The sequence below is a fragment of the Lagopus muta genome, chromosome 7 (assembly GCF_023343835.1).
Source record: "Lagopus muta isolate bLagMut1 chromosome 7, bLagMut1 primary, whole genome shotgun sequence".
NCBI lineage: Eukaryota > Metazoa > Chordata > Aves > Galliformes > Phasianidae > Lagopus > Lagopus muta.
Genome location: NC_064439.1, coordinates 38,182,338 through 38,210,043, shown reverse-complemented (window position 1 = coordinate 38,210,043; position 27,706 = coordinate 38,182,338). Strand labels below are relative to the sequence as shown.

The 27,706-nt window shown below is 38.2% G+C and overlaps 2 protein-coding genes across 3 annotated transcripts in view; one reads left to right on the top strand and one right to left on the bottom strand.

The window, feature by feature from the left end:
• On the top strand, positions 1–21,292 carry AZI2 (5-azacytidine induced 2). 2 transcript variants are annotated; one of them, XM_048950665.1, is made up of 9 exons: positions 1–220; positions 931–1,114; positions 7,309–7,538; positions 8,310–8,435; positions 8,735–8,834; positions 9,581–9,732; positions 12,989–13,044; positions 16,295–16,410; positions 19,431–21,292. In XM_048950665.1, exons 2-9 carry the CDS (start codon positions 1,102–1,104, stop codon positions 19,814–19,816), a joined length of 1,179 nt encoding a protein of 392 aa, XP_048806622.1. In that variant the 5' UTR covers positions 1–220; positions 931–1,101; the 3' UTR covers positions 19,817–21,292. The 2 variants fall into 2 exon arrangements, with proteins under 2 accessions (XP_048806622.1, XP_048806623.1); XM_048950666.1 differs by lacking the exon at positions 931–1,114.
• CMC1 (C-X9-C motif containing 1) overlaps positions 20,224–27,706 on the bottom strand; it is a 48,140-nt gene continuing 40,657 nt past the window's right edge. Inside the window, exon 4 of the mRNA XM_048950667.1 lies at positions 20,224–26,713. Coding sequence (XP_048806624.1) covers positions 26,599–26,713 — 115 coding nt within the window. The 3' untranslated portion in view covers positions 20,224–26,598. The remainder of the gene's footprint in view (positions 26,714–27,706) is intronic.

Here is a 27,706-nt window from a genome sequence, read left to right as displayed (position 1 = left end):
CGGCTCCCGCGTCACGTGACGCGCGTGTTGACTTCCTGGTCGCGCTCCGGGACTTCCCCGCGGTGGCGGAGGCCGGCATTGCGGCCGGGCCGGGACGGCGAGCGAAAGCGATGGGAGCACGAGGGAACCCGAGCGGAGAGCGCGACGGCCCGCGCTGCCCCTCCGCCGAGCTGAGCGGCCGCTGCTGACTGCCTGGCTTGCCCGAGCGGGGGCCGGAGAGGTTGGTGCTGGGGAGGAAGGGCTCCTCGGGGGGAAGCATAGAATCGCCTGGGTTGGAAAGGACAACGACGGTCATCCAATTTCAACCCCTTGCTATATGCAGGGTCACCAACCACCAGACCGGGCTGCCCGGAGCCACAGGGAGGTGGGAGTCGGCCTCGGGTCGGCGTTAAAGCTTGTCAGACAGCTGCCTGCAAAGCCGGGTGGGTTGTTGTGACGGTGGGTTGCGCTGGGCCCTGGGCAGCCTCGTGTGATGGGACGTCCCTGTACGCGGGATGGGGGTTGGGGCTGGATCGGCTTTAAGGTCCCTTCCAACCCCAGCCGTTCTGTGGCTTTGTTCGTACTGAGTGTACTGGTGTAGCAGCACGTAACACTGTCAACTGTGGAGAAATTACAGCTTAAATTCCTCATGCTTCACCTGGCAGGGAAATTAACCTTCTTAAACAAGTCACTTTTCCACGCCAGGCCTGAAGAGGCCATGACCAAGTGAAGTGCTTGATCTGCAGCTCAGCATCCCTGCCTGGTCCTGGGGGCTTGGATCTTTGAGGTCCTTGAGGTCCCTTTCCAGCACAAGCCATTCTATGCTTCTGTGATTCCAGCAGCCTGTGGGTGTGGTGAGCAGGTCAGGCTGAAAGCTGTCCAGTGAGCAGAGCTTTGGCATTTCTTGGAGAACACTTGTTTCCTTTTCTGTCCCACACTGTGTGTTTGCAGTGACATCAGCATACAAGGAGCCAATTCTGGAAAAGGCAGAGGGAGGACAGAACGTTGTTATAGCTGTCTTCTCTGGGCTTTGGAGGTCAGCTGCTCCCCTGAGACAGAGATTTCTGTGGACTACGAGAAACATTTAATTTCCTGGATATTGGTGTGCTACTACTGCTAGCAATGCCAGTTATTGGTATGTGTATGCTACAATTTTTTTTTCAGAGAAATCAGAACAAATCTACTAGTACTACATTTAGCTCCTGAGATGATGTCCAATAGTTTTGTCTTTTGTATATTGTGATGACCAAACCAGTAACCAGTGCTTCAGATGAGGCTGCACAGAGCAGAGTGGGATGACTGCTTTCATCATCTGAAGGCAGTGCTAGGCCATTAATAGTCACATGTCATTCTTACTATAGAAAATAGTTGGTGATGATAAGATGTGACAACACATTCATGGAAGAAAAAATGATGTTTGGGAAGGGAAGTATAACTTGAATGTTGAAAGTCATCCACTTACAACTTCCTGTTAGCAAACTGTATTCAGATGATCATGGTTGTTTCAAGGTAAGCGTAATGAAACGTAAACCTGAAAACGTTAGTGAATTACAGGATGACAAAGGGCTGTCAGTTCAATTCGATTGAACTCTCCTTTTTATTGCTGCAACAGGTGAGGTGTTTCTGGTTTAGTTAATGCAGTTACACAAGGCTTTCACAATATCTTATCTCTGAATGTGTGAACTTACCGAGTATCTGACAGTTCAATTGAGCAGGAGGAAACTTACGATTGGGCGCTAGTGCTCATGCTTTACAAAAGGTGACAGTTTTGGAAAGCAAAAGCAAATCGACCAAACAACAACCAAAAAAAGCAACCTTCTTAGTTTACCAAAATGTTGGTGTGTTTGTTTCCTATAAACATTTTTAAATGGGAAGGAAGGAACACCAAAAAATGTCTATTAAAATAATAGATAATGTTAGTGTGAGAACATACAATTCTCTCAGTAACCTCTGAATGTACTGTGTTTGGTGCTAGAAAAGTTCAACAGCCAAAACGCATATTGCCCTTTCTGGTATTGCTCTGGCGCTGTTGCTTCTGATGAATTTCAAGATTAATCTGATTGTTTAATAGACAGGATTATATGATGGAATGGCCTCAAATGTCAGAGGATAATATTAGAATACAACTCCATTTTCTTTTCCTTTTCTGATAGTTGACAGGGAAAATGGGGAGGGACGGTGTTCATGAAGAGGTGAACTGAATACATTATGGTGAGGGTGTATAGCACCTGCAAATTAGCAGTGAAAATAATGTCAGATGAAAACTATATTGCATCCAGATGCGGAGTCTTCAGTACGGGAGAGGTGTGGACCTGCTGGAGTGCGTCCAGAGTAGGGCCACAGAAGTGAGCCACAGAATGGAACACCTCCCCTACGAGGACAGGCTGAGAGAGCTGGGGCTGTTCAGCCTGGAGAAGAGAAGGCTGTGAGGTGACCTGAGAGCAGCCTTGCAGCATCTAAAGAAGGGCTGTAAGAAAGAAGGGGACGGGGTCTTTAGTAGGATCTGTGGTGATGGAACAAGGGAAGTGGCTTCAAGCTCAAAGAAGGTAGATAGATTTAGGTTAGATATAAGGAAAAATCTCTTTTCAGTGAGAGTGATGAGACACTGAAAGAGGTTTCCCAGTGATGTGCTTGATGTCTCCATCCCTGGAGACTTCCAAGGTGAGGCTGGATCAGGCCCTGGGCAACCTGATCTAGCTGTGCGTGTCCCTGTTCATTGCAGGGGAATTGGGCTACATGACCTTCTGAGGCCCTTCCAACTCTACGGATTCTATGACTAAGAGAAAGTAAAATTTATGGAGTGAGTGCTGTTGTTATAGAATAGACTTTTGTTATTTCTCTTGCTCTTGTGAGAGTAGATGACTGTTTATTGTGGAAAACTTGAGATTTGAAAAAATTTCTTGTTGTTCCTGAGGAAATCTGGGTGTATGCTCGAGCTCAGGCAGATTTCATGACAGGCAGACTACAGTGATCTGGTTTGAGAGTGTACAGACAATAACTGCATTTCCTGAAGGCAGCAAAGTGAAAGTAATTGGGAGGTCTCACTTAGCTGACGTGGTTGTGAAGAGCATTGAGTGTGCTGAAACTGCAGAGCTGAGTCCTTGTCAGCATGAATTCTCGTGGAGGGCTGTGGACTTTGCCCATACAGAAGGGATAAGCAGTGCCCAAAGCTAGCAGCTACTGGGACGTGTATATGCAAAGGTTTTGTTTTAAAATTGAAGCAAGTGTCTGTTTAAAAAACAACAACAAAATAAAAACCTGTTTCTGCAGAGCAGACTATTCAGGACTGAAATTGCAGAGAACTTGAGCTCTCAGATGTGGAATGATGGATGCCTGATCTGATGGGTTGGCAGCTCTGCCTATGGAAGGGAGTTGGAACTGAGTGAGCTTTAAGGTCCCTTCTAACCCAAGCCATTCTGTGATTTATACTGCATTCATTTCTTCCTCTGGAGAGAAAGCTAATCCACTTAATTAGTACTGTGAATACACCACACTTATATTTCCATTTATTTTAGCCCTATTTGATGCGTTATTATTGTGATTGTCCTTACTCTTCTTATTTTTGGTGTTTTTATTATGACCTATACTTAATGTATTTTCATAGTTAACATTCTGCAAGAGCAAATTGATTCTTGCTCATTTTCATTATTGAGCATTCATTATTTTGTCTTCCTTCCCTGTTATGATACGTTAGCATTAGTAGACTGTTACTAGATTGTGAACGTCCACTCTTGACAGCTACTGTTTCAGGAAGCCTTGGAGGTGGTTTCATAGGGTTTTCTTCTGCAAACAAAACTTCAGAAGAGGATTAAAACATTTCATTTTGTCCTTACGTGCCATTTTCCTGCAGAATATTGATCACTTTGGGTGATCCTTTGTGGAGTCAGAAGTTGGACTTGATGATCCCCTTGGGTCCCCTCCAACTCCGAGTGTTCTGTGATTCTATGCTCAGGGGAGTGGAAGTCTTGCTTGTTTAAGCATATCACGTACTGTGTCGAGTTTTGGTGCTAACTGCGGGAATTCTGCAGTTCTTTTTGCTGGAAATTCTTTCAAAAAGAAAAACATTACTAACCTTCCTGAAATTAAAGTAGGGGCTGCAACACACTCGTTCAGGGTTTCTGTGGATCAAATATATCTGTTGAATTAAGTGTTCTATTTTTTATGCCTATGTGCACAAACACACCCTTCTATATGAGGCAGGGTAAACCAGTACAGCAGTATAGTCTATACTGTAGTATGCATATATACAGTACAAAGTCTGGAGTCTGTTCCTAATGCCATTGTGCAGCCAAACTCCTCAAGTCTGAGAGGTAAATGGAGTAGAACAGTTCAGACTCCCAGTGGCCTAGGAAAAGACATTGGGAAAATACTATCTTTAATTTTCTTTCATTTGACATTTGGAGATAGTTTGGAAACCATTCTGTTCTTCTTCAAAGCACAAAATGGGAATCTATTGAAACTAGGAAGAATTTCATGTAATCCTGCTTTTACTGTTTCTCCTCCAGTTCCAAGTATGAGGTTGGGGTTTTGAACTACACAGTCCTCTGCTTGCTATTAGAGCCTTTGCATCCTGAAATTCATTTAAATGGTGTTCTTCATATATAAAACATGTTTTATATTTAACTACCTCCTATGGTGTTGATGACTAATATTTGTAAAGCTCTACAAAGAGAAGAGCTGCAATTCTGCCTGCTATTAGTAAGAAATGGGAAAAGGTTCTTATTCTCAAAATATTGAACATGTTAAATCCTGAAGCTGTAATTGGGATTGTAAAGTTCCTTCAAGTAGGCTGAGATGGACATAAATGCTAATCATAAACATTAATAGCTTGATATTGCATATTACTTTAAATATTTTAGTGGGAAATCTCCCGTGTTTATTGTTTACCATACTGCAGATTATCTCGTGCACTGGAATTACAGACAGCTCCAAATTCACTCGAGTGCTTTGGGGTGACAGCTGTGTGGCATTTGCAGCGGTGCATACATGTGTAGCTTTGGGCTGGAGAAACCATACAGAATAAAAGGCAGAGGTCTGTGCTGCCACTCAGCGAGCTGCTCTGCCCTGCAGATCTGGGGAGCCCTCAGTTGTGGAATAACCTAATGACATGTAGTGTGTCAGAGACTCTTCTGTTACCCTCCTGCAGTTCATATTTTGTAAATAATGTAGTACAATAGCGGGGAAACCAAATTTTGATTCCTATATTTAAACAACAGAATGAAAGGCTAAGGAGAGGGATTTCCTACATACATAATCCCATTTGTATTAAGTTTTGTTTTTAAGGATTTCTCTCCACTGATTAATCACTAAGAGAACTTTTTCTCCAATTTTCTTCTTTCCCTGTGACAGCACAGCAAAGTTGTGTGAAGAGTTTCACGGTGACCTTTACAGAACTACTCATCTTACTGTTTAATAGCCAGGTTTATTCTTGTATGAGCTTGTATCTTGTCCTTTGAATACGAGCTTAGCAGGAGAAATAACTTTGGGATTTGTTTTGTGTGGGTTTTTTGTTTTTTTCAGAGATGCACTTTTCTTAGTTTGTTTTATAATTAGGCTTTGATAATTTATTTAGATACGTTTAGCAGTGCTGTTATAAGTTCCTACTGCAACTTCTTTCATGTCTTCATGTTGTTGGCATGTGCAGTGCTGACTTCATTGTATGCCTTGTAAAGCTGGAACAACTGCACTTTTTGGTCACTGTAGCAGTGATATGAAGTGTGGATATTATGGATACTTTATTTCTCCCTGTTTCTGTTGAAGTACATTGTGAATATCTGGTGAGTTTCCATTCTTGACTGCAGCTGTTGAGCTTCCAGTCCAAAGAAGCGTCTTTTGCGATAAAGCCTCTGTTTATTAATTGAAGTTAATGGTCTAAAAATCCCACTGTTCCTTCTGAATATTCGACTTCATGCATTTAAGCATGTGCAGTGTGTGCTGCCTCTCTCCCCTCAAATTTACGTGTTGTCTGATCTCTAAGAGGATGGAAGAAATTGTCTTTCCCAGTCTCACAGGGGAACTTCTGTATGGTGGAGGCTTTGTTTTCTCTTCGCATGCCATAAGAGCAGTCAAAAATGTCTGTAGCAGCTCTTTCTGAAATGTTAAACTTATGCACTGTTGTAGAAGAGCATGTGTTTTAAACCCCTTTGATTGCTGTGGGGGTTGATTATCTGTACTGCAAATAGCTTCCAGCACCAGTTTAGAGAGGAGTATTAGAAGTCTAGTAATACTGTAAGCTAAATGAGATCTCTTAAGCGAAGATCAGTGTAACTGGTTCTTCTGGTGGGCGCTGTTGAAAGGCATGCTTGGATTTATAAAATATTTGTATATGCTGAGTTTATGACTTATTTGGAAGGCTTGCTCTTTTAGAATAAACCAGCTGGTTTCATTATGTTCATTTCTTTCATTCCGTTATTTATGTTAGCTTGCTATGTAATCAGGAACCAAAGGATATGTTTGGGAGAGCGAAGGAAGTTACTTTTGATGCTATTAGCATCCTTAATTTGCTTAAGGGTTGGGGAAAATGTGCTCAAATACTGTACGGTGTTCATTAATATGGCACGTAAAGGCAAGGAATCTTGGTAACCAAATCAGTATTGAGTGTATTGAGTGGCTTTGAACTTGTTTATGATAATGAGTAACAATTAGGGAAATGCTGTTGGGACTTCTGCCTTAAAGCCTGCAGTCTAAGATAGCACAGAATCACAGAATTGTAGGGGTTGGAAGGGACCTCCAGAGATCATTGAGTCCAACCCTACTGCCAAAGCAGGTTCCCTACACCAGGTCGCACAGGTAGGCATCCAAAAGCTCAGTGATTATTTAGTATTTGTCATCCAGGTGGCTTTGCCTAGTGATGGCTGCCAGTTTTTTTTACACAAATGTTGAGATAAATCATGCCACTATGTATTCTTTAATTCACACATTACAGTTGTATTATAAAACTTGGGAAGAGTATGAATACTTGCATTCAAGAACAGATCTAACTTGATACCTTCCTTTTGGTGTGCCTGTTCCCAAGAAGCATAATTGATTTCCTATAACTGTAACCTTATACTATAGTTCAGTACTAGCATGCAAAAGCTCTGGTGAGACATTGCTTTTTTTTATATTTGTTAACAAAGTTCATTGGATGATGTTACATTTTAATAAAAATGAGAAGGTCGTAAATCTGATGAATGCTCAAAATATTTGTATAAAGTAACAGTGAAAGATTTTTTTCTAAAATTATTTTAAGATATAAAATGGGTCTCAAGATTTTCTGTAGGATTGAGGTGAGACTCGAGATGAATTTGTCTTTGTGAAAATTTTACTCACATCTGTCTTTTTAAACAGGTGTCATGGAGGAGCTGGTGGAGGATGACATCTGTATTTTGAATCATGAAAAGGCAGACAACAGTCATAAGAGAGATGGGGAGATTCCTGTTTCAGCCTACAGTGGGGATGAGTCTGTTGCTTCACACTTCGCACTTGTCACTGCATATGAAGATATCAAGAAGCGGCTAAAGGAGACAGAGAAGGAGAATTCCTTTCTGAAGAAAAGAGTGAGAATTTTAGAAGAGAAGGTAAGAAAGGCAATTACTATCTTTACCCAGAAACAAATGGGCTGTTAACCTTTCTGAGTTTCAAATTTCAAAGTGTACAGAAAGTCAGAAGGTTTGGTAAGGTACATATTCTATATGAATGCCTATATTTGGAAATACTTTTTCGGGGGCAGGGAAAAATGAGTAAAGGGCAAAAATGAGTAGTAAGTGTACTTTTGAGGGCCAATACAAAAGTGAAGGGCAGAGATGCGCTATTCTTATGATTTGGTTTCTCATTCTTTCTTTAGATTAAGACCTAGAAGAGGAAATACTCAAGGTTTTGGTTTTGTGTTTGTCTTATAAAGCTCTTAATTTTTAAGGAAATATTTATAAATCCTTCATGAACATCTGTGGCAGTCATATTGAATGCTTTCAAATGCCTGAATACTTTTAAAACATATGCGCAGGAGAAACAAAATGGTAGTGTGATAGTCAAAACAAGAGCCTTCCACACAAGCAGGTGTGATTTGAACTTGGAAAAAATATGGCTAAGGAATTGTCAGTAATCGTGACTTGTGGAGTGCTTTCAGTACGTAGCAATGAGCTAGCAGGCACTATGTATGGCTCAAGATACCAGAGTTCATGGATGGCTTTTGGTGTGCTTTCACATTAGAAAAATAAATAAGTAAAAATCATCCATATCAAGTTATTCCAGTAATTTCTAATGTAAAAAAAAATGTAATTACTGAATTTTGGGGTTTTTTATGTCTAATAATAAAAACGTTTATTTCTCATCTCATCTTGAACTTGCAGTTGCTTGGCTCTCGTCTGGAGGAGGAATGCAGTTCAGTTGGACGTGAACAAGTCAACAGGGCGTACCAAGCCTACCGAGAGGCCTGCATTGACAGAGATAATCTGAAAAGCAAACTGGATAAAGTGGTATGTCTTTTTAAGTAAGGATCTAAACACAGGTGAATACAACATAGTTTGTAGATGTTATCTGTGGAATGAATTTTTATCTGCTGATTATCTGAGGTAGTTGTTTTGTCACTCTTTCAGGTGTATACTCGGTGATGCTATATGTTGGAGAATTAATACTCTTAAGTATCTTTATTTTCATACAGGGCTAGACTAAAAAAAATCAAAGCAGTATTTATTTGGTATCTAGAAAAAAAAAAAGTTGAATTGTCAGACATGATAGAAGAAAACTTTCTCTGTGTTTTCTTTTCTGAAAATAGATGAAGGAAACTGCAGAATCCTTGAAAAACTTGAATGAACAGTTGCAGTCCAAAGAAGTAGAGCTCTTACAACTAAAAACTGAAGTGGAAACACAGCAAGGTGCTCAGTTACTCTGTCTTGGTATACGCTGACTATTTTTAGTGATTATATTACAAACTAAGGGCATTAAGAATTTTAATTCTCTATAGTGGTTAGGTAAAGAAGGTGAAATACTGTACTTTGAGTTTGTGTTGTCTTGTAAATGATGACATGCATGTTAAATTATGGGGAGACAAGGGGCTCCATGGTAAAGACCTGAGGCTATTTTGGCCAATATTACAGTGCTTAAATTGCATTACTTTCCAAGCATGTGATGTTCTACTTCCACTGCATGATTTTATGCAGTTGAACACTGGGGGTTTTCTTTCTGTTGTTCTGCCTTCTCTAACTAGCCACCTAAGACTGGTGAGATGCTAGGATCATGCTAGGTTGCTTCTTAATAGTAACTACCTGATATTATTTCTGTCTAATGAAGACTTATCTAACTTCTAGACTCTCCTTTTCTTTTGATTGCATCTTTTGTTTTTTCTATTCGGAATTTCTTGAGATGCAAACTTGGGAAAAAAAACATGGGTAAATTGTGCAACAGTATAAACAGGAGGAGAAGAGGCTCATGTTTGCAAAGCATTGGAAGAAGTGTGTAAGTTGGTATATACCATATATTTTTGTCGTTAACTGATTTTTATATTTGACAGGATTAGGCTGTCACACAAGGTATGGACTGGTTGAGGTGAAACCGTATGTTGATGGGAGTTCTTGAACTGGGACTAAAATCTAATTTTGTTGTTTGTTTGTTTGTTTTTCAGTTATGAAAAGTCTGAATTGTTGTACTCAGACCAGCTGGGAAATAGAGAAGCTGAACAGTGACCTGAAAGTGCACAGTCTGGAACAGGATCTAGAGAACCTCAAGCAAGAGTGCAATAGTCTCAGAAAGGAATTGCAGAAATATAAACAGAAGGTACTTCCATTTTAAAATATTTTTTGTATGAATAGTTTTGATTTCATTACAGCATTACTTTGAAAACCTTTTTCAAGCAAAATAAAAGGTAAATAAATAGAAGAAAAGAATCTCATCCCTAGCACATGAAATAATTTAAGGCTTTGTCTGCATGAGGAAGTCTCAGCTTGCTGAATAATCTTTTAGGTCTGGCATATCTTCAAGGGTAATTGAGCCCAGTCTTTCACAGTTACAAGGGACAAAGCTGATGCTGTAAGCTGATTGCCCTGGATGAGGTTACAGGTGAGACCTGGATTTGGTAGCTGGAGGTCTTACCTTGAGTTGTCCATAGGAGTGGTGAAATAGAAGGCACAATAGGATCTGAACGTCTGAGGCTAGAGGAGACTGTCATAGTGCCTGAAGAAAATTAAGAATTGAAAGAACTTGAAAATCTAAAGTACTAGAAGAGAATGGAACTGGTTGTGCAAGTAGCTGAAAAGTGAGAGAACCAGTAAAACTGTTCAGTTGCTTTGTCTTGTACCTAAGAACTCATTCAGACATGGAGGCAAAGATTTGTTAAGCCTAAGATAGGATGATGAATTTAAGATGATAAAGCAGGAACTAATGGGGTGGAGTTGATAGTTTGCATAAGAAAATTAAGGAAAGATCTGAGACAAAAAAGGCAAATAGCAAATACAGTTAAAGATAAGCACCAGCGTCTGCTCTTTCCCTCTCTTGTTCACTCCTGTTCGTCTTATGAACAGTAAAAAGGACTGCAGTAAAAAGGAGAGGAGGGGAATGGTTGTGGAAGAGGGATTGTTTGGAGAAAATGGCAAAATAAAATTTTTTACCAGTACATTTTCCATCAGGACTTGAAATAAAATACAGGTTTTCAGAATTTTGCCACTGCCTCTTTGATGTTCTTCTCCCCTGTTTTATGGGCAGGTAGCTGTTGTGAGGAAATCACTGCATAATGTAGATGTGGTTACAATCTCAAAAAAGAAACACTGAGTTACCCTAACAGTAATAAAATACAGTAAAGAAAATAATTCAAAACCACTAAAACTGGTGCATACTTAATGCTTTACGTTTTATAGTGGCAGTCTCTAGGACTCTGCAGTCACAATGAACATATACAATAGATTTAAAGGAGTTAAATGTGATTGTTTCAAGAGGCTGGCTTATTTAGACTCCGTGATCATAAATGATTATGAAATTTTGTTTCACGTGGTATTTTTGAGTCATGTTCACGGTACATGGGACTTAGAAGCGGAATCCTTGCATGGCCATTATCCTGCTTTCCAATAGGATTTGTTTTAATGTGGAAATGTTTCTTTAGCTCTTTTTCTCATGGGCACATGTACATCACTACAGAAATTTACTTCTGAAGCAAATCTCCTAATCATCACTGCCTTCTGTGCCTTGCATTGTGGAGCAGCCTGGAATATGGGAATTAGATTCCTTTTTGATGAAACTAAGAAGATGCACCCCAACTTCTTCTGGGTATTCAAAGACGAGGCATAGCTAGATTCAATTAATGTCCTTCTCCCTTGCTGCCCTTAAAGCACGGATAGTTGGAGCACTGGATTCTCATCAGAACAAGTCTCTAAAGATCTGCTGCCATCAGCAGCTTACACAGATGCATACATACACCAGTTGTCTCAGTTTTAGTCTGTTTGTTCCACTAGGTGGGGGTAAAACATTATGTGGAAGGTATGCAAGGTATTCTGTTAATCTTCATTGCTGTTGGTTGTTTTCACCTAAATCTGGCATCATTTTAGATATTTTCAGTAACTTGTAAGTTCAGAAGGTGTACTTAAATTTCTGTGCACTTTTAATGTCCTCAGGTAGTTTTATAGAAATGAAGATTGTAGATTTCAGTGTAAGAATTAATGTTCCTGGAATGAACAGAGTAAAATAGCATTTGTGAGGAATACTAGACATAACTCTGAAATAATGCTTATGCTAGCAGCTTTTGTTTTAGAGAATAAACAGAAGGAAAAAACTCTCTCTTTTAATATCATTTCTACTTGATCCTTTTAACTACTTAATATAGAAACCAAAAACATTTTCAAATGTAGGTAACATAGTATAAGTGTAGTAATATAGTTTTCAAAAACTGAGTTTTTGAAATAGAATCTCTAATGAGCAGTAAGAAAGTCTTTAAAAGCAGGGAGAGGGGAAATTCTCAGGGGAAATACAGAAATATAATGGTAATCACAGGTCAGCATTTTTTTCAAAGTGAGGTGCTACTTTCCTTTTTAGTGTTTTAATTCATTAGCATTTTCAGATGCTTTCTTTTCAAAGTAGATATACTTCCTATGTTTTTTCTATGTAAATATTCTCATTCAGGTTTTGCATTGTGGTTGATGCAACGCGTTGTATGTTCTATTGATGAGTTTCTTGAAGTTTTAATGGACCGTCATAAAACCACAGTAACTGGTGCCAGATTCATTACAGCTTTGGCTAGAAGGAATAGTAGAAAGGGAATGTGAAGAAAAGGGGTTTGAGTGAGAACTCATCTCAGATGAGGATCTAATAGAAGCATAACTGATGAAGCAAGACGCATGTTTGATTTGTTAAACACTCCTGTTAACTTCCACGAGGCTGCTTGTATCACAGATCAAAGCAGTGGTAAGGCTGGGCAGGGCCCCTGGAGGTCATCAGCCGCCCTTGCTCAGTCAGTGACACCTAGAGACCAGGACCATGAATTTGTGTTATAATTTTAAGCAGTCTCAGACTTGAGGGATAAACTGTGTTTTATGATAAAAGTAATGTGTGGAACTAAATCTACACTGAAAGAGTTTGCTCTGATTTCAAGGTCTTTTCATATGAATGCATGGAAAGAAAACTAATAACTGTTCTCATATCTATACAGCAGACTCTTTGGAAATCAAGTTTTTTTGTCAAGTCTTTCTCTTCAAAGCACAAATCCAAGGACTCAGCTGTAACAGTAAATACTGAAAGCATAGTGGTAGCTGATTTGAAGCTTTTTGTCTAGTCATATAGAATCAGCGTGTTGTAAGATTACCTTTGCTGTTTTATTAATGAATTCATGCAGTCATGAATGAGGAATGCTGTCACATAAGTTTAGGCATTTTAAGTGGAAATTCTTAGTAAAACTCTTTATGCTTGCTTTGACAATTGCTGTAGCCAACACAAATGACAACTACTTGTGATGTTTAATATTAGCTAACTTGTAGATTTATTGCAGTATTTTCCAATAGATTTGAGCTCATCTGTTAATTTTCTTTCCTTTCTTCATTCTGTTATGCAGGACCAAGATGAAAATCCATTAAATGGAGACATTCTTCAAAGGCAAGCTGTTCAGAGGTATGAAAATGAAGTGGCTTTCATGTTTCATATTTAGTTTACTGAGAGACAGTTAAATGAGTGAGTAGATAGCCTTACAGCCTCTTCAAATGTGTTAATTCAAAAAATATAATCTAATTTAAAGTCCAGGCAATACTCATTTAGAAAAACCATTGTCTTTTTTTTTTTTTTCCCCTCACTGCCTGTGAAGAGTGAATGTTGTCTATGAAGTCTAGAATGATGAAAATATTTACATCTTCAGACTCTTGTGAAATGAAAATTTCTCTTGAGGAAGATGAAACTCTCAGATTTAAAACTCAACTTTTTAATGATTTGTTCAGTTGAGGAGTTGGTAGATTATTTTCCAAGTCTCATTTCATTTTTCAAGAATTTCTTCATTCTCCGTATGAGGAAGTTTCTGTGTTTGCTTGTGTGGTGGCTTTAAATTTCTTGCTTAGTACTGGAATGTATATTTCTATTAGGAGCCATGTTAAAGGATTTTATTAACTGAGGTGCCATTATGTGAGCTACACAAAAAGAAATGGCAGCTTTCCTGGTAATTGCTAATGTAATAGAAAGCATTGTTCTTATTTTACAGCCATTTAAATAAGGAAAATTTGTGCTTATGATAGTGTCCTCTGTTATCCTGTGTTCAGTGTGTGTGCCATATTGGAAAGTAAATATATCACAGAATCTGAATCTTAGGGATTGAAAGAGACCTCTGGAGACTCCAACTCCTGCTGCTAAAACAGGTTCCCTAGAATAGGTTACACAGGTGGTTTTTGAGTATCTCCACAGAAAGAGTCTCCACATCCTCTCTGGGCAGCCTGTTCCAATGCTCTGTCAATCTCGCAGTAAGGAAGTTTTTCCTTGTTTGTATGGAACTTCCTGTGTTCCAGTTTGTGCCCATTGGCCCTTGTTCTGCTGCTGGACCCTTGTACTGCTGGAAAGAGCATGGCCCCAGTCTCTTGTCTTCTGCTCTTTAGATATTTATGAGCATAGATAAGATGCCACATCAGTCTCCACCAGTCTAAACAGTCCCATGTCTCTCAGCCATTCCTAATAAGGGACATGCTCCAGGCCTTGCACCATTTTTGTGGTCCTCTCTCTGGAAGTTCCCTGTCTTTCTGGAACCGAGGAGTCCAGAACTGGACGTGGTAATACCCTTTATGCAAACAAACAAATGACTGCCTGGAAGTTTCAAGATATTCTGACTCAAATAAATGGCATATTACCTCCATCTCTTATACCCACTTATGCCTATTCATGTACTTCCCTAGTTTTCCACAAGAGGGTAGAGTGTCCCCTCCTAATGTCAGGCTGCTCAGAAGAATATCATCTTGCTTACTGGGCTACTGAAAAGATGAGAGAGGAAATCAGTCACTGAGAAAGAACACTGTAGTGTATCTGTAGATATTTCTTTCATATGTTCTCTGGTGAAATTATGATAACACTGTACACACTATGCCATTTGCACTCTCACTTTCTCTTGTGGTTTCTGCTGGAGCTTCATAGTCTTACATGTCTGAAAAAAGGTGTTAGTTCAAGGTAAAATTCTCAAGGTTCTCTCTTTGTTCCTACAAAGAAAATTTATTTCAAGAAGTCACATTCAGGTGACAGCTGTCAGAATTCACATATGTGCAGCATAGTGTTTATTGTAATGTGATATACATCATGAGCATGTTGTGCTTTTGGAGTACATAACTCCATCTGAAAATCTGCGGGGCAAAGAAAAAAGAAGAGAAAACCCTGAAAAAAACTCCTATGTGAAACATTTGTTGTAGCAAGCAATCACAATGTTTATGAGGGAAAAAGGTATTTGCAGTTTGTTAACAGTGTGGAAAGCGGTTATTTCACGTTTGTCAGCAGCCATCTAATACATCTTTAAATTTTCAGTTTGCAAACCTAGTTTACTGTACATTGAATTATAGTAGTTCTAAAATCTTACACAATATCTTTTAATTTTTTAAGGTGATTATATTATTACCATTTTCAGGCTGGGGACTGTTGACAAAATATTGGAAACGTGTTTCTGAGAGGCGCACAATTCATACATTCTTTTGCTTTTACTCTAGTAATAATAAAAAAGAAGGGCAGAAAAGATCAACTTGATGAGATTCAGCTGTGTATTAAAAAATCTAGCTTTGTATTAAAAGAAAAGCAAGAACAACAGCAACAACAAAAGTATTGCTTTCTAATAAGGTGTAGAGTGGACAGAACACACAAGCACATACAGGAAGAGAAATTATGATGTTCAAGGTTTATACTATGTGTTTGAAGGCAGTACAGGGTAAACATCCAAACACATAGAAGTTCTTTGTAATCAGTCTGCAGCGAGGTTCTTGGTCATCCCTTTGCAAGGTTCTTTAAAGGAGCTGAACTTATGTTAGAAAAATCCTTCCAGATGGTGCTGTTGTACACTTAACAATTTTATGTATAAATATAAGTATTGGTCAGTTTTGATATAACTGATGTTTGGTCTTATTTTTGGTGCTTTTTAAAATGTGATTTTTCTTATTAAACATTCAGTGCCAAAAGGATTCTGCAGTTAAAGATGTGAGGTTTCATTAAACTTCTTAAAGTATAATGATGGATTTTCTGGATTTCTGTTCATTTTCACTTTCTTACTAGCTAATTATTTTAAATTTCAGCACTGGAACAGTGTTACTGTTGCCAAATATTTCCTATTGTTTCCTATTCAGATAATGAAATTGATCTCTAATTTTTATCCTTTCTGATAAAGCAGTATATTATATAAATTAGGTGATTGAATCAGAAACACTGCTGGATTATTTTAGTTTGATCTGTGTGTGTGTGCACTCTCTGTATCTCTGTTATTGAGTCTGAAATCATTATACAGAAGTTAATGGTGTAAAAACCCCCAATATCCATTTCTTACTGAATGTTTAACATGGCCAGGATCACAACTATGATGGTATGTAAGCTCATTTGTCAAAAGCCATTCAGAGTTAATAGTCTACTTCTGCAATTTAGTGTTCATTTAATAGGTGATGTATATATCATTTAATGTACGTATTTATAAAGGTTATAATATACAAAGTTTGTTCACTTTATGGTGATCATCAGAAGTGCTTGGTTCCTTTTGAATTCTGGTGCTGTAGTAAAATATATATATATTTTATATATATATATATCAGGCAAAACCAATTAACAGTTAACATTCAATAAGCCTTGGAAATGTTAGTAAGTATGGGAGTGCTCCAGAGATGGCAAGTATTTAATGTTGAATTTTTTTTTTTTGTTTTGAAAGTGTGCAGCAAGCATATTGGGAACTGAAGAGAGAAATGTCTAATTTGCAGCTAGTGACTGAAGTGCAAACTGAGGTTCTACGAAAATTGAAAACAAACATAACAGCGACCAAGAAAGGCAAGTCAGTGTTTGCAGTAGCAGACCTTATAAAAACAAATCATAGATCCAAGCTGTACCATTTAAAAAAGAAGCTAGCTATCATATCTTATCAGAATCTCATCAATTGAAGTTGATAAGCTAGGCTGTATTATGGTTCCAGCCTAGCCATTTTCTGCTTTTGCTTCTGTCTTATACTGGTCAACTTCACACATAAAGGTGTTGCTGATGTGTTTTTCCTTCAGTACTGTATTCTGTTCCCCTTGTGGCTTTTTTCTCAGTCAAGTGTTGCTTATGTGCACAAGGCTGAGGTGTTAAGTTTACTTGTATTTGACCTTTTACCACAACTACTTCATATTAAAAACATATATATTTCAATTGCTGTCTTATTTTCCCAGTTTAGCATTTTCCCGATGTAGTATTAATTTGGCAGCATATTAGACTTCAATAGACTGAAATTCTATTATGCTTGTATAATTTTGTTAGCATTCTGAAAAGTTGCGCTTTCTAGCAAACTGCTGTGCAAGGTGGCTTCTTCTGACTGATAGTACAGAACTGTCTTATTTCTGCTGCCTTGTGAACAGTTTAGGGGAGAACAATTTCTGTGAGCAGTTTATCAGACGTTTTTTCTATTTCATGCGTATGTTTCTTGTGAGCCAAATGCTTTACAGGAAGGTTCTTATTTGGTGAGGCATGACTTATCAGTCTACTAGATTATCTCAATGTTTTTCCCTTGCTTGAGCTGTGGTATTTACTGTGTTCAGAATACAGAAGATGCTGGTCAGAGAAACTGAACTTGGTTACAGTACTTTTGTGACAGTCTTGAGCATCCCTTTTTTGTTTCTAAACAGCTTTGGGCTCAATGACCCAAAGACAGGATTCACCTCCGGTCACCTCCAGATAAATGGCTGGCTGACTTATCTGTAGTCCTCAGTGTTTAATGATAATTCTCTGGAACTTGGCTGATAAATTGTTAACATTTTCAGAAGTGTGTAAGAGTAGGTGGACAACTTCAGTGGAAATGAGAACTTTTTTTTGTATGCGTTGCTCATGAATGTAGATACACTTATGCAGGTATTTGTAGAAAAACATCGGCTTACGCTGAGCAGGGGCAGAATTTGCTTAAAGCATCTTTGCAGTGCTAGGTATTCTACCATAAGCAAACCACTTGCTGTTATTGGAATATATATTAGGGATGAGGGAAGATTTATATTATTTTTTATTACTGATCGACATCTTTCAAGGTGTGTAATGTGCGCAGAACAGTTCGTTGCTGTGTTTTTGATGTTAACATTCAGATTCTAATTGCCTCCCTACTAAACAACAGCTAACATCAACAAATGTGTTTCTGCTGATGGATTTTTGCTGTGTTTTTGAAGGCCTTTTCTACAGAGCACGTGAAGCTCAGCCTTTATTTTTGCCCAATGCCTTGGAGAGTACCTGATAGTAGGTATAACATGAGCAGATTTAAGATTAAAAACTGAAGCTTCTCCCCTGCTGAGTAATGTGTCTGTTAAAGTGTTTCAGGTATCTCAAAAATTGAGAGTGTAGAGGGATTTTCACAGAACTTCTCCAAGGCACCAGCCCTGAGGTGGTATGTTGGTCACTGCTACAGTATACTCTGTAATCTACTTGCAGTGTAGGAAAACATTGTGGCCATGTTTTTGCTTCCCTGTCAAAGATTCTCATCACTGGTTTTTTTTGCCAGTTATGAGACTACTCTTTAATTTGAACACTGCAGATATTTAATTTTGACTCATCCTAATCTCAGGAATCACCAGAAGTAAGTTTTTCCAACTATTCCACTCATGGAATAGTGTAATGCTAAAATGCTACAGAATTTTGAATATGGCTGTGCCACTTCAAACAGCCAAAGTATCTGAAAAATTAATGTAAATATTTCAGAGAGTAAAGCTTACTTTGTCTATAAATGATTAATGATTACTACCATTTTTCAACTGATGAAGTACTGTAGTAGTACTTGAGATGTGCTGCAGTAGATTCCATTCTCCTTAAGCTTCTAAAGGTTACCGAAATTTGAATGGCCTTTTAGACCTGGCAGGATGAAGAGGCTAAATCCAGTTTATCACCATCTCTTTCAGATACAGTGTCTCTACTGTTGGCAAGTGCCTTTGGCTGACATTTGCAAGTTGGGTAACATCCTTTAATTTTTAGTGACAAGTTGCAGTTGCATACTTTAACCAAGATAGTGGCTCTTATTTTTGTTCCTTCAAGAACTAAAGACACAAATCACAGTTCCTACTCCAAATTCACAACTATTCCGGAAAACTCTCTGTGAGTTTCTTCAACTATAGGAATCAATTATCTACTCCATTGAGGTAGCACTACAAAAACATGACCTGAGCATTTTCATCTGTCTGAACAGACAGATGTGTATTGTTGCAGTTCTTTCATTTCAGGTAAACACTGTCCTATTTCAGTCCTTCCCTTTTTAATGTAATTAAAAGCTTGACAGGGAACTTCAGATGACTGAACGTTGCAGTCTGTGGCTTTACTTTCAAAAGTCAGACAATACTGGAGTACAGGGAACCTGTGAACATGCATTTCCTCCTTCTGCTTCATGGACTGGGAGAATTCAGGTTCTTGGCAGCCTGAGAACACAACCTGTTAAAAGAATCAGTAAAGTAGGAAGAAGTGTCCTCCTGTGTAAGCAATATTCTGGATCTGGTAAATTTTTCCAAGTGCATGGAAGTCCTCTGTTGCAGCATTCATTCCAGTCTTGTCAAAAAAATTATTCAGTCTGCTGGTGTTGAAGTGGGGAATGGGATTTGGTGTTGGGTATAGTTACACATTGTGATTTGAGGACCTCTGATTCATCTTGCAAACTCTGACTGAATAAGTTAGTATATTCGGTTTGTAACATTTAATTAGTAGTTACTAAATCAAAAGATAATTTGAAAATCTGTCTGTTGAAAACCCAGGCTTTAACATACCTGCTATACTGTTGTACATTTTACAGTACATGAAAAATGCTCTAAATAATCCAATGTAATTTTAAAACCTTTTAAAATCTTTTTCAGTTGCCTCTTTTGCACCAGTACAATGTCTTGAGTTGAAGAATATTACAAAGCAGAACTTGATGTCTGGGGTAGTGTATAAGAAACTCTCACAAAGTGATAAAGTACTCTGCAATGCTGCACCACCCCCTCTGCCAGGAGATGTGGAGATCCCATCTGAAAGGGTGATTCTACAAGCATGGACAGATGAGAGACCCATTCCAGTTGATGGTAAAACATTTCAGGAACACCATTCTTACGGAAAGAGCTCTCTGGAAGATAATTCCTGGGTATTCCCAAGTCCTCCAAAACCTAATGAGAATGTGTTTTGGGAAACAAATAAGATTTTGTCAAACTGTCCGGCAGATTACCTGGATCAGTGTAATCAAAACTGTCTGCACAAGAACTAAGCAATTTTTAGAATGAACTGTGGCATTTTAGAATGATTCTGAATAGGCACCTTACTGCTTGAACTTTTGAACAGGTACTTAAATTGGTTGAAGTGGGTTTTTTTTTTTTTTTTTGTTTTGTTTTTTTTTTAAATATTCTATTTCTAAAACAGAAAACCCTGTCTTCCTCTGCTGTAAATCAGGAGCAAGTTCCTTGAAGTTAAAGCTCTGATGGTATAATGTGAACGAATCTAGCATGGGGCTTAGACAGCCTTCATTGCAAATGGCATCTGTTTCCAAAAGATTACAGCAAATAGTTCTTGAAATAAAACAAAATTTAATTCTGTATTTGTTTGCTATTTGTGTGTTTTCAAGAAGATATTTGGTGGTGTTCAACCTGTAACAGCTCTGAGCTTGTTTTTGTCTGGTTTTTGTTTTTTTTTTTTTTTTGCAGGTTAAGATACTAAATGAAGATTGAATTCTCTCTCTCTCTCCTTTCAATTAACTTTCTTCCTCCTATGGTTTAGAAATGCTTTTTTTTATGTGATTTTCATCAAAAAGGTGAGATTTTTGTTAAAATGTATTTATGTGAGATAGTGTCAAGGGAAGAATCCCTTGTAGGCTCTCCTGTTTAGGTCACACAGTTTGGGGCATTATGAGTTAAAAAGGATCATACGTAACACTGCTGAACGCAGTAATTCCTAACAGCTCAATTCCCCCTGCGTGTTGTGGCTGTGGGAAACTGCCTGAGCTGTGCACGCAGTGTTACCTGCCACAGAATCATCCTATTCGCGGGGCCGTTATCCTTACCGTGCCTCCTTTGCACACCACCAGAACCTTGACTTTTTATTTGTGTGGTTGTTAAAGCTACTAATTTTCCTTATATTAAAGAAATAAAGCCTTAATTTAATTGGACTAGATGTTGATAGAATAATTGTTTTGGTATCCTTAGTACTCCATTGAGAACTGAAGATACTAGATCATGACTGCTGCTTTGTAGACTGTGTGTCCTAGTACTTTCTTGCAGGTTTCATCTTAAGGCCAAGAACTGTTTTTGGATAAATACTATGTATGCCTTGTTTTTTAGAAACTTTTGCTTCTTTATCTGAGTTCAGTACAACAAGGTTTAGTAAATGATTTGACCGCTCAATACTTTACAGGAAAATGCTTTGTATTTTAGATCCATGAAGCTTTTAACCTGTAATGAGTGGGAAGGTGGTACTAAAGATGTTATTTACAGATCTGTGCGGGGATTTAAGTATTCAACTTCACAGGTCCTACTTAAGATCAGTATGATTGGAAAAAATAATAATTCCACAGCTGTTTAGTAGCAAATTACTTAAAACTGCCTGAAAAAGCAAGGGGAAGCTATGACTATGGCATAACCATTGTAATGACAAGCTGTAAAGGTGTTACTTAGGCAGTTGCTACAGGATCTGTGTGGTTCCAGTCACTGCAGTCACTTTCTTCCCTGTGGAATAAATGCTTCACATGATGCCCATCTTCTCCTGTTTCAGTTTGTCTATTAAAGTTGAAAGAATGCCTTTCAGATACCTTCTACTGTATTAGTGAACAGCATACATAAATAATGTTTCCCATTCACCAGATACTGTTTTTTTTATCTTTCTATTATCTTGCTCACGTATAGTGGCTTGTCTGTGATTAATGGAAATGGTGTCAGATGCTGGAATTTATTCTGACCAATGAACACATCTGACTCAGGGGAGTACAATCTCTTGGAAAGTAATAGAACAAAAGCCAATATGCATAAAACAAACCCAAGTCACTAGGCTTTAGCAGATAGAACCAACTACCTGTGTAATAACAATGCAGCAGGAAGGATTTCTCATGTGGCTGCATAAAGCACGCAGTGTCTAGTTCCAATGTAGCTTGCTTTTTGGGGTTCCCCCAGCCTGTCTTCATGGAGATTTTTTATTTTAAGAGGTGTATTATTCTGCAACCATCATGAGCACTTTTTGATTTCTGCAATGAAGGAATTCTGTGTAAGGTTTTGAACTAAATTTATTTTTGATTGAAATTGATTTAACTTACAAATCTCTTCTAGTGTTCAGAGTAAAAACGTTTTATTTGGCTTCAAACACTTGATTTTATATAAAGGCCATTCCAAATGTATGGAAGGAATTAATTTGAGATTAGTTCTCTTCCATTCAGGACTAATACAGCCCACTGAGTGCTTTGGTGTGTTGTGGGAGATGTGTTCCCTTTGATGCTGAAGCCTGAAGGAGTTAATTACTTTCAGTTGCAATACATTATCGGGGTTCCACTGCTGTGTCAAAAGGTGCCCCAGCAGCCTGTGACAGCGAAACTTAAAAATGAAGCTCTGCTGGGTGATGTGAAAGAATTACCAGGCTTTACTTCCAGCTCTTGGTTTACCAGTGTGGCTTCTCATGCTGGAGAAGGGGCCAGAAAAGAAAGGGATGTTTGCTGAGAGGAACTTGAGAAGAAGTGCTGACATCTGAGACAGGAGGGTGAGATTACAGAGCTTACTTTAGGCTGTATTTCCAATGCGGTCACTCATTGCTGTGGTGAACATTTGAAAGCAAGTGCCAGATCTGAAGTCATCTGGGAGCTAGCTTACTTGAGAAGCACCTGTTGGTCTGAAACTTTTCCATCTTGAGTCAAAATCTGATTGTTGTTTAATCCAAGTCACTGGTGGCTTAAGGTACTTTTTTCCATTTTCAGAAGTAAAAGCTTTTCATCACAGTGATAGCAAATCAGATGCAGAAGTAGCAGTAGAAAATGGGTTCTGGTGTTTAGTGGGCAAGTGTGCATTTGTTGCATCAAGCAGTAAAATTGAGATAAGGACCAATACCTTCAAATAAGCACAAAAATTGACAAAAATTCATTTGAAGGAAAACTGAACACTTAGAAACTTCACCTAAACCACAGGTTTGACAATTTTTAATTTAAGAAAGCACTGATTCCAGAGATGAAAGACAGCTTTTGGGCAGGTGGTGGTTGTTGCCTTGCATGTTTATGTGAGCATATGGCAAGCTGATGAATATGTATTTGAATGAGCTGGACTAACCTTCTAATAGTGCACATGTAAACTTCCATGTTTGCTTGATTCCTTTTAAGTAATTTTAAAATCTCATCCCTGCCAGTTTTATTGTGTTTACGACAGATTGGTTTTCTTCCCATATGAAATATCCATACTAAAGAAAAGCAAATTCTCAAATGAGCTGTAATGTGCTGTTGAACTTCTACAGCTGGAATAAGGCAAGCTCTATAGCAGACATGTGGTGGAGGTACAGTAAAACAAAAGCCATTGCAAATAATAGAGTATGAGCTGTACTAGAGATGTAAAGCAGATATGATTAAATCTTAAACTCTTTGCAGTACACTTTGGAAATCTTAGACACCTGTATTTTTAATGGCAATGTGGCCTAATAAAGGAAGACTGAGATGCTGCAGTAGCTGACCGACTCGCCTGCATTTTCTTCTCATCTTCAGCTAGGTTCTATGAAAAAAAAGTGGTGGAGAAGAGGTGTTGCACTGTTACTTTGTGTAGCACTGCTACAAAAATAATTCTTTTTAAGAATCAGACTTTACCCCTCTTTGCAGGGGAAAAGCATGCTATTTGGAGTTGTATGAACTTTAGGCAGTAGATAAATGTATTTAATATTAGTTGACACTAATTGTAAACTCATTTGAATTGCGCTGCATATTCCCAAGTCTGATAAGGATTTGAACTATTTTTCTTAAAAATCTGTTGTCCTTAGAAAGTGTTGTGGCATGAACTGAAATTGGTGCCCCTCAATTTGCTCCTTTTAGCAGCACGGGCTTCATTTCATTGCATTTTGAAATCAAAGAGATCAAGTGTTAAAAAACAGCAAGGTGGAAGAGGATGCTGTAGTTGATGGTGGTTTTGTGTATGAAGTTTGATCTGGGGGAGAAGCATGAAAAATAACCAGCACTTATTGTTACTGAACTGCAAGTGGACGGAACACTTGTTTCAAGTGTATGTTTTTAATTTTTTGGTTTTTTTTTACCTACACTGATAGTTATTGACACTGATAGAATACTGTCTTTAGTGCCACATGGTGGATGGTTTTAAACTGGTGGGTCCGCTTAAAAGTAGTTACAGTGTAAGCTTCAAACTTGCTGTAAGCTTCTGCTCGTTAGAGGTAGTGCAACTCCCTCATCACCCGCATCTGACTACCCTCAGTTGGAACAGGACAGCTGAATGTGCTTAGTGTTCTGAAGTCAGAATAACAAGGCTGGCTCTCACCCTTCTTGACTAGCTTTTGACACAGTAAAGTGTGTTTTTGTTGCTTATTTTTATTTTTTTAAGTTGTATTTAAAAAAAAAAAAAACTTAAAGTTAATTGATGAAGTATAGCTTAAGGCTTTATCAGTACAACTTTACTACCTGTATTAGAACAAAGGGCTGCTTCTTGTTAACCTGAGAAGGAAGGAGAAGTTGCAGCTGAGATGAAAACAAGCAGTTTTAAACTTTAAACTGAAGCAGTTTACTGGTATGTGCGTGTCACTGCACAGCACTTACACTTTCATTTCAACTTTAGAAGATGTAAATGCAATTAAGATACTAAAAGCATGAAAGGTGTGAAATCAAGAATTCAAAACTAGGGAAAAATCAAGGCCATAAGTGTAAAAAGAGTAGGCTGATCCCAAAGATAAGGGCTGAGCCCAGTTCTGAATGCCACAGCAAACAAGAGAGAAGGTGTGAATACTCAGTTCTTAAACAAGTGTCAGTAAAGAGAAGCGAATGGTGTACAGTGAATGATTTATGGCAATTTCAGGCTCGATAGCAAAGTGAGCTTGCTTACTTACTGTCAGCTCAAAGGGATTGGTTACAGCCCTGCACATAAAGCGTGTAACAGAATGGCAGAGGAGTGACACCCGCAGGTTAAATAGGACTTTGTCCCATTATCCATATTATTTATACCACTGGTACCAATCAGTGCACTGGGGTTATTGCCACCTGCTGAATGTAGGTCCTGCTAACCCACAAAAGAACGACTGCATTGCCGTGCTATTATCTGTACTGACTGGCTGTAGTGTGAGCTGGAGTGAGACAGATTCCCATGAGCCATTGGGGCTGGCACCTACCTACCAGAGTCAGTGCACCACATTGCCTCTAACAGCATGCTTACCCCACAGCCAATCTCTGTAAGAGCCTTTGATAAAAATGACAAACACATAGGCTTTCTTTCCAGAGACTTCTAAGTGTAGCAAGTTTTCATACTGAAATAACAGAACTACTGTCTTGAAAAAATAATAAACTTTTAAAAGTCATCATCTACCTTCATTTTCCTCTATTTAAGTACAACTGGGGAAAAAAAAAAATATCTTATTTTCTATTATTTGATGTTAAGTATTTGTTTTCCAAAATACTTTAACTGATGATACAAAACCAAGTATGTGTGTAGGAAATCTAAGTTAGCTAATTAAATAGCTGAGTACCACTTGACTACTAACCTAGAATGCTGTATATCTTCCAGCCTCTCTTTCTGAAGCATCCCCTCATCTTCCAGTCAACATGCTGCCTAATAGCAGAAGTAATATTACTGGTTATTCCATTACAACACACAGACTAAAAAGCAAGGAGTAACCTTCAAAGTTAACTTCAGCTCATACGTATATATGTATATATGTATATATGTGTAATATATATATATCTATATCTCAGAGTCTGATTGGAATTTCCCACTTGATTAACTTCATAGCAGTAATAGTTTTGTGGTGAAATAGTACCAAAGTTAAATGCAAATTTTATCACTTAGGCAAAGGATATTTTTATTTCATTTTTTATATTGTGACATGAAGGTTACCACGTGAACAGATATCCTATGTGGCCTTTCCATACTCACACATTTTAGAGTTCTATGATTATGCAGCTTTAAGTATCTGTATGCAAGAAATACTTTGTGTACCCCTTTCCCATAAGGACTTGTTTACACTAAGTTTTTGCAACAGCATTAATAGATGTTTAAAAACTGACCTGCATCTTAAGTACGTAGTTTAGTTGTTTGTTCATCCATAATCATTTTGCAAGTGTGGTCACAGCTGAAGTATGGAAGTGTATTTAATCACCTTCATGCTGGAAAAAATGACAGTAGGGGAAGACATTCCTCTCAGTGATTTTTCTTGCCCTCATTGTGCCTCTTCCTATTCTCAAGGCAAGTCTGTATGGGACAACTCTTGAGTTCTTCTCCAGAGCTGAAGCAGTTAGTTGTGCCTCACAAGGGCATGGAACATTCATCTCTTGATATTGCAAACTCAAAATTTAAGTCACAAAGCAGGCAGAATAAATATTGAGCTCTTACAACTCAGCATTTTCATGAAAAAGATGAAGAAAATTGGCCCAGGGTCTTTTCTGCATTTGCCACCCTTCTAGCAAAAGCATCAAAAACATTTCCATATACTCTCAACTTCAGGTGACAAAAAGACCAGTTTAAGTATATACCCAATTTATGATTTGGTAATATAGCTTACATTTATTTGCCCTTAAATTTTTATGTAGTTTGCCACATATAACTAGATGCAAGCTTTAAAATTCAAAAGGCTGTTTCTTAATTGGTAATAATCTCAAGTCTGGATGGAGAAGCAGGCTTTTGCTGTCAAAGTTTGCAAGAGAAATTGCATGCATTATAAACTTCAGTACAGAAAATGAGAAATGTTGATCTTCAGCTTCAGAGAGATTTCTTTTACTGACTTGCTGCTAAATTTTACCAGGAGATACTGATGATTTAAAAGAAGTCTGTTTAAATCAAGTCAAATTATTAAGTTGGATATAAAACTGTTAACAGTTGATTTGAACTATACATTTGAAGTAATCTTTTGCCTTTTTTTCTTAATCCCAGTTGCTCTGTATTCTTCTCTTTGCTTCAAATATTCTGCTTTGCATTCTTCATTGAATGATGGATCAGTATAGCTAAAAGAAAGACAAACATTATTGGAATAATAGAATAGAAACTGTATAAACAGCACTCAAAACTGATCTGCAGTCATTCCCATAGCATCCCACCCAAAGTTATCTTAAACTCTAAATACTGAATTGGTCTGTGTTCTCTTCTGAGACCACTCTTTCTTGAGGCATAGTTCTGATTCTTCAGGCCTATGCATGAAACCGTAATGAGAAAAGCAGAAAAAGTGACAGCCAAATTATTCTTTTTTATTTGCAGTTAGGTTCCTATGTATAAGCATCTCTGAAGCACTGATCTTCGTGCACCTGAGAACCTACCATGAATTTAATGGGAACAATTTCAGGTTTGTTGCTTGAACAGTAAACATGTATGTAGGTAGCTCCAAAAGTCACGTCTCCTATTTATTTCCAGGGAAACTACAACTACAACAGATATAAAGACCACAATAACACTATTTGATAGTGTTTTGTAGCTTAGAATTTTCTCTATCTTGCAATGTAGTCACCTCTCTTAGCTGTGTATTTTATCCAGAGATGAACAAGAGCCTGCACATCATACTTGTAAAAGTCTGATGGCAAATTTTCCAGTGATATTCCAATGTTGCCACCATCATTTCCAATGCACTAAAACCAATATTCAGCTCTATACACGTTTCCCTGGTCATGATTCATGTGGATGGGCTCTTTATTTCATGGTGCACAGCCCTCTAGAATGTGGCCTTTCACATCCCTGTCACCACTGCTGAAACACAGCACGCCCTGCCTCACTGTGCTCACGTGCACTGTTTAGTCTCCATAACTAATGTTTGCCATTTTTTTCTGCATGGAGGAATTCACTTCCACCCCTTTGCATCATACACTCTTCCATGTCAGATGCCATTCTGTCAGACTGCCCTTCTGCTGCCATTTGTCGCATGGCAATAACACGAAATACTGGTGGGAAGGTTCAGCCTCTGCCATACTGCCACCATCTGCATCTGACTTTGTAGGCCATCATAACTT

Bases quoted from the DNA above. Each gene is read 5' to 3' on its own strand.
- AZI2 (XM_048950665.1), top strand. The intron at 8,835-9,580 runs GTGCTCAGTTAC...TTTGTTTTTCAG, and splicing joins TGAAGTGGAAACACAGCAAG to TTATGAAAAGTCTGAATTGT. The intron at 13,045-16,294 runs GTATGAAAATGA...TTGTTTTGAAAG, and splicing joins CAAAGGCAAGCTGTTCAGAG to TGTGCAGCAAGCATATTGGG.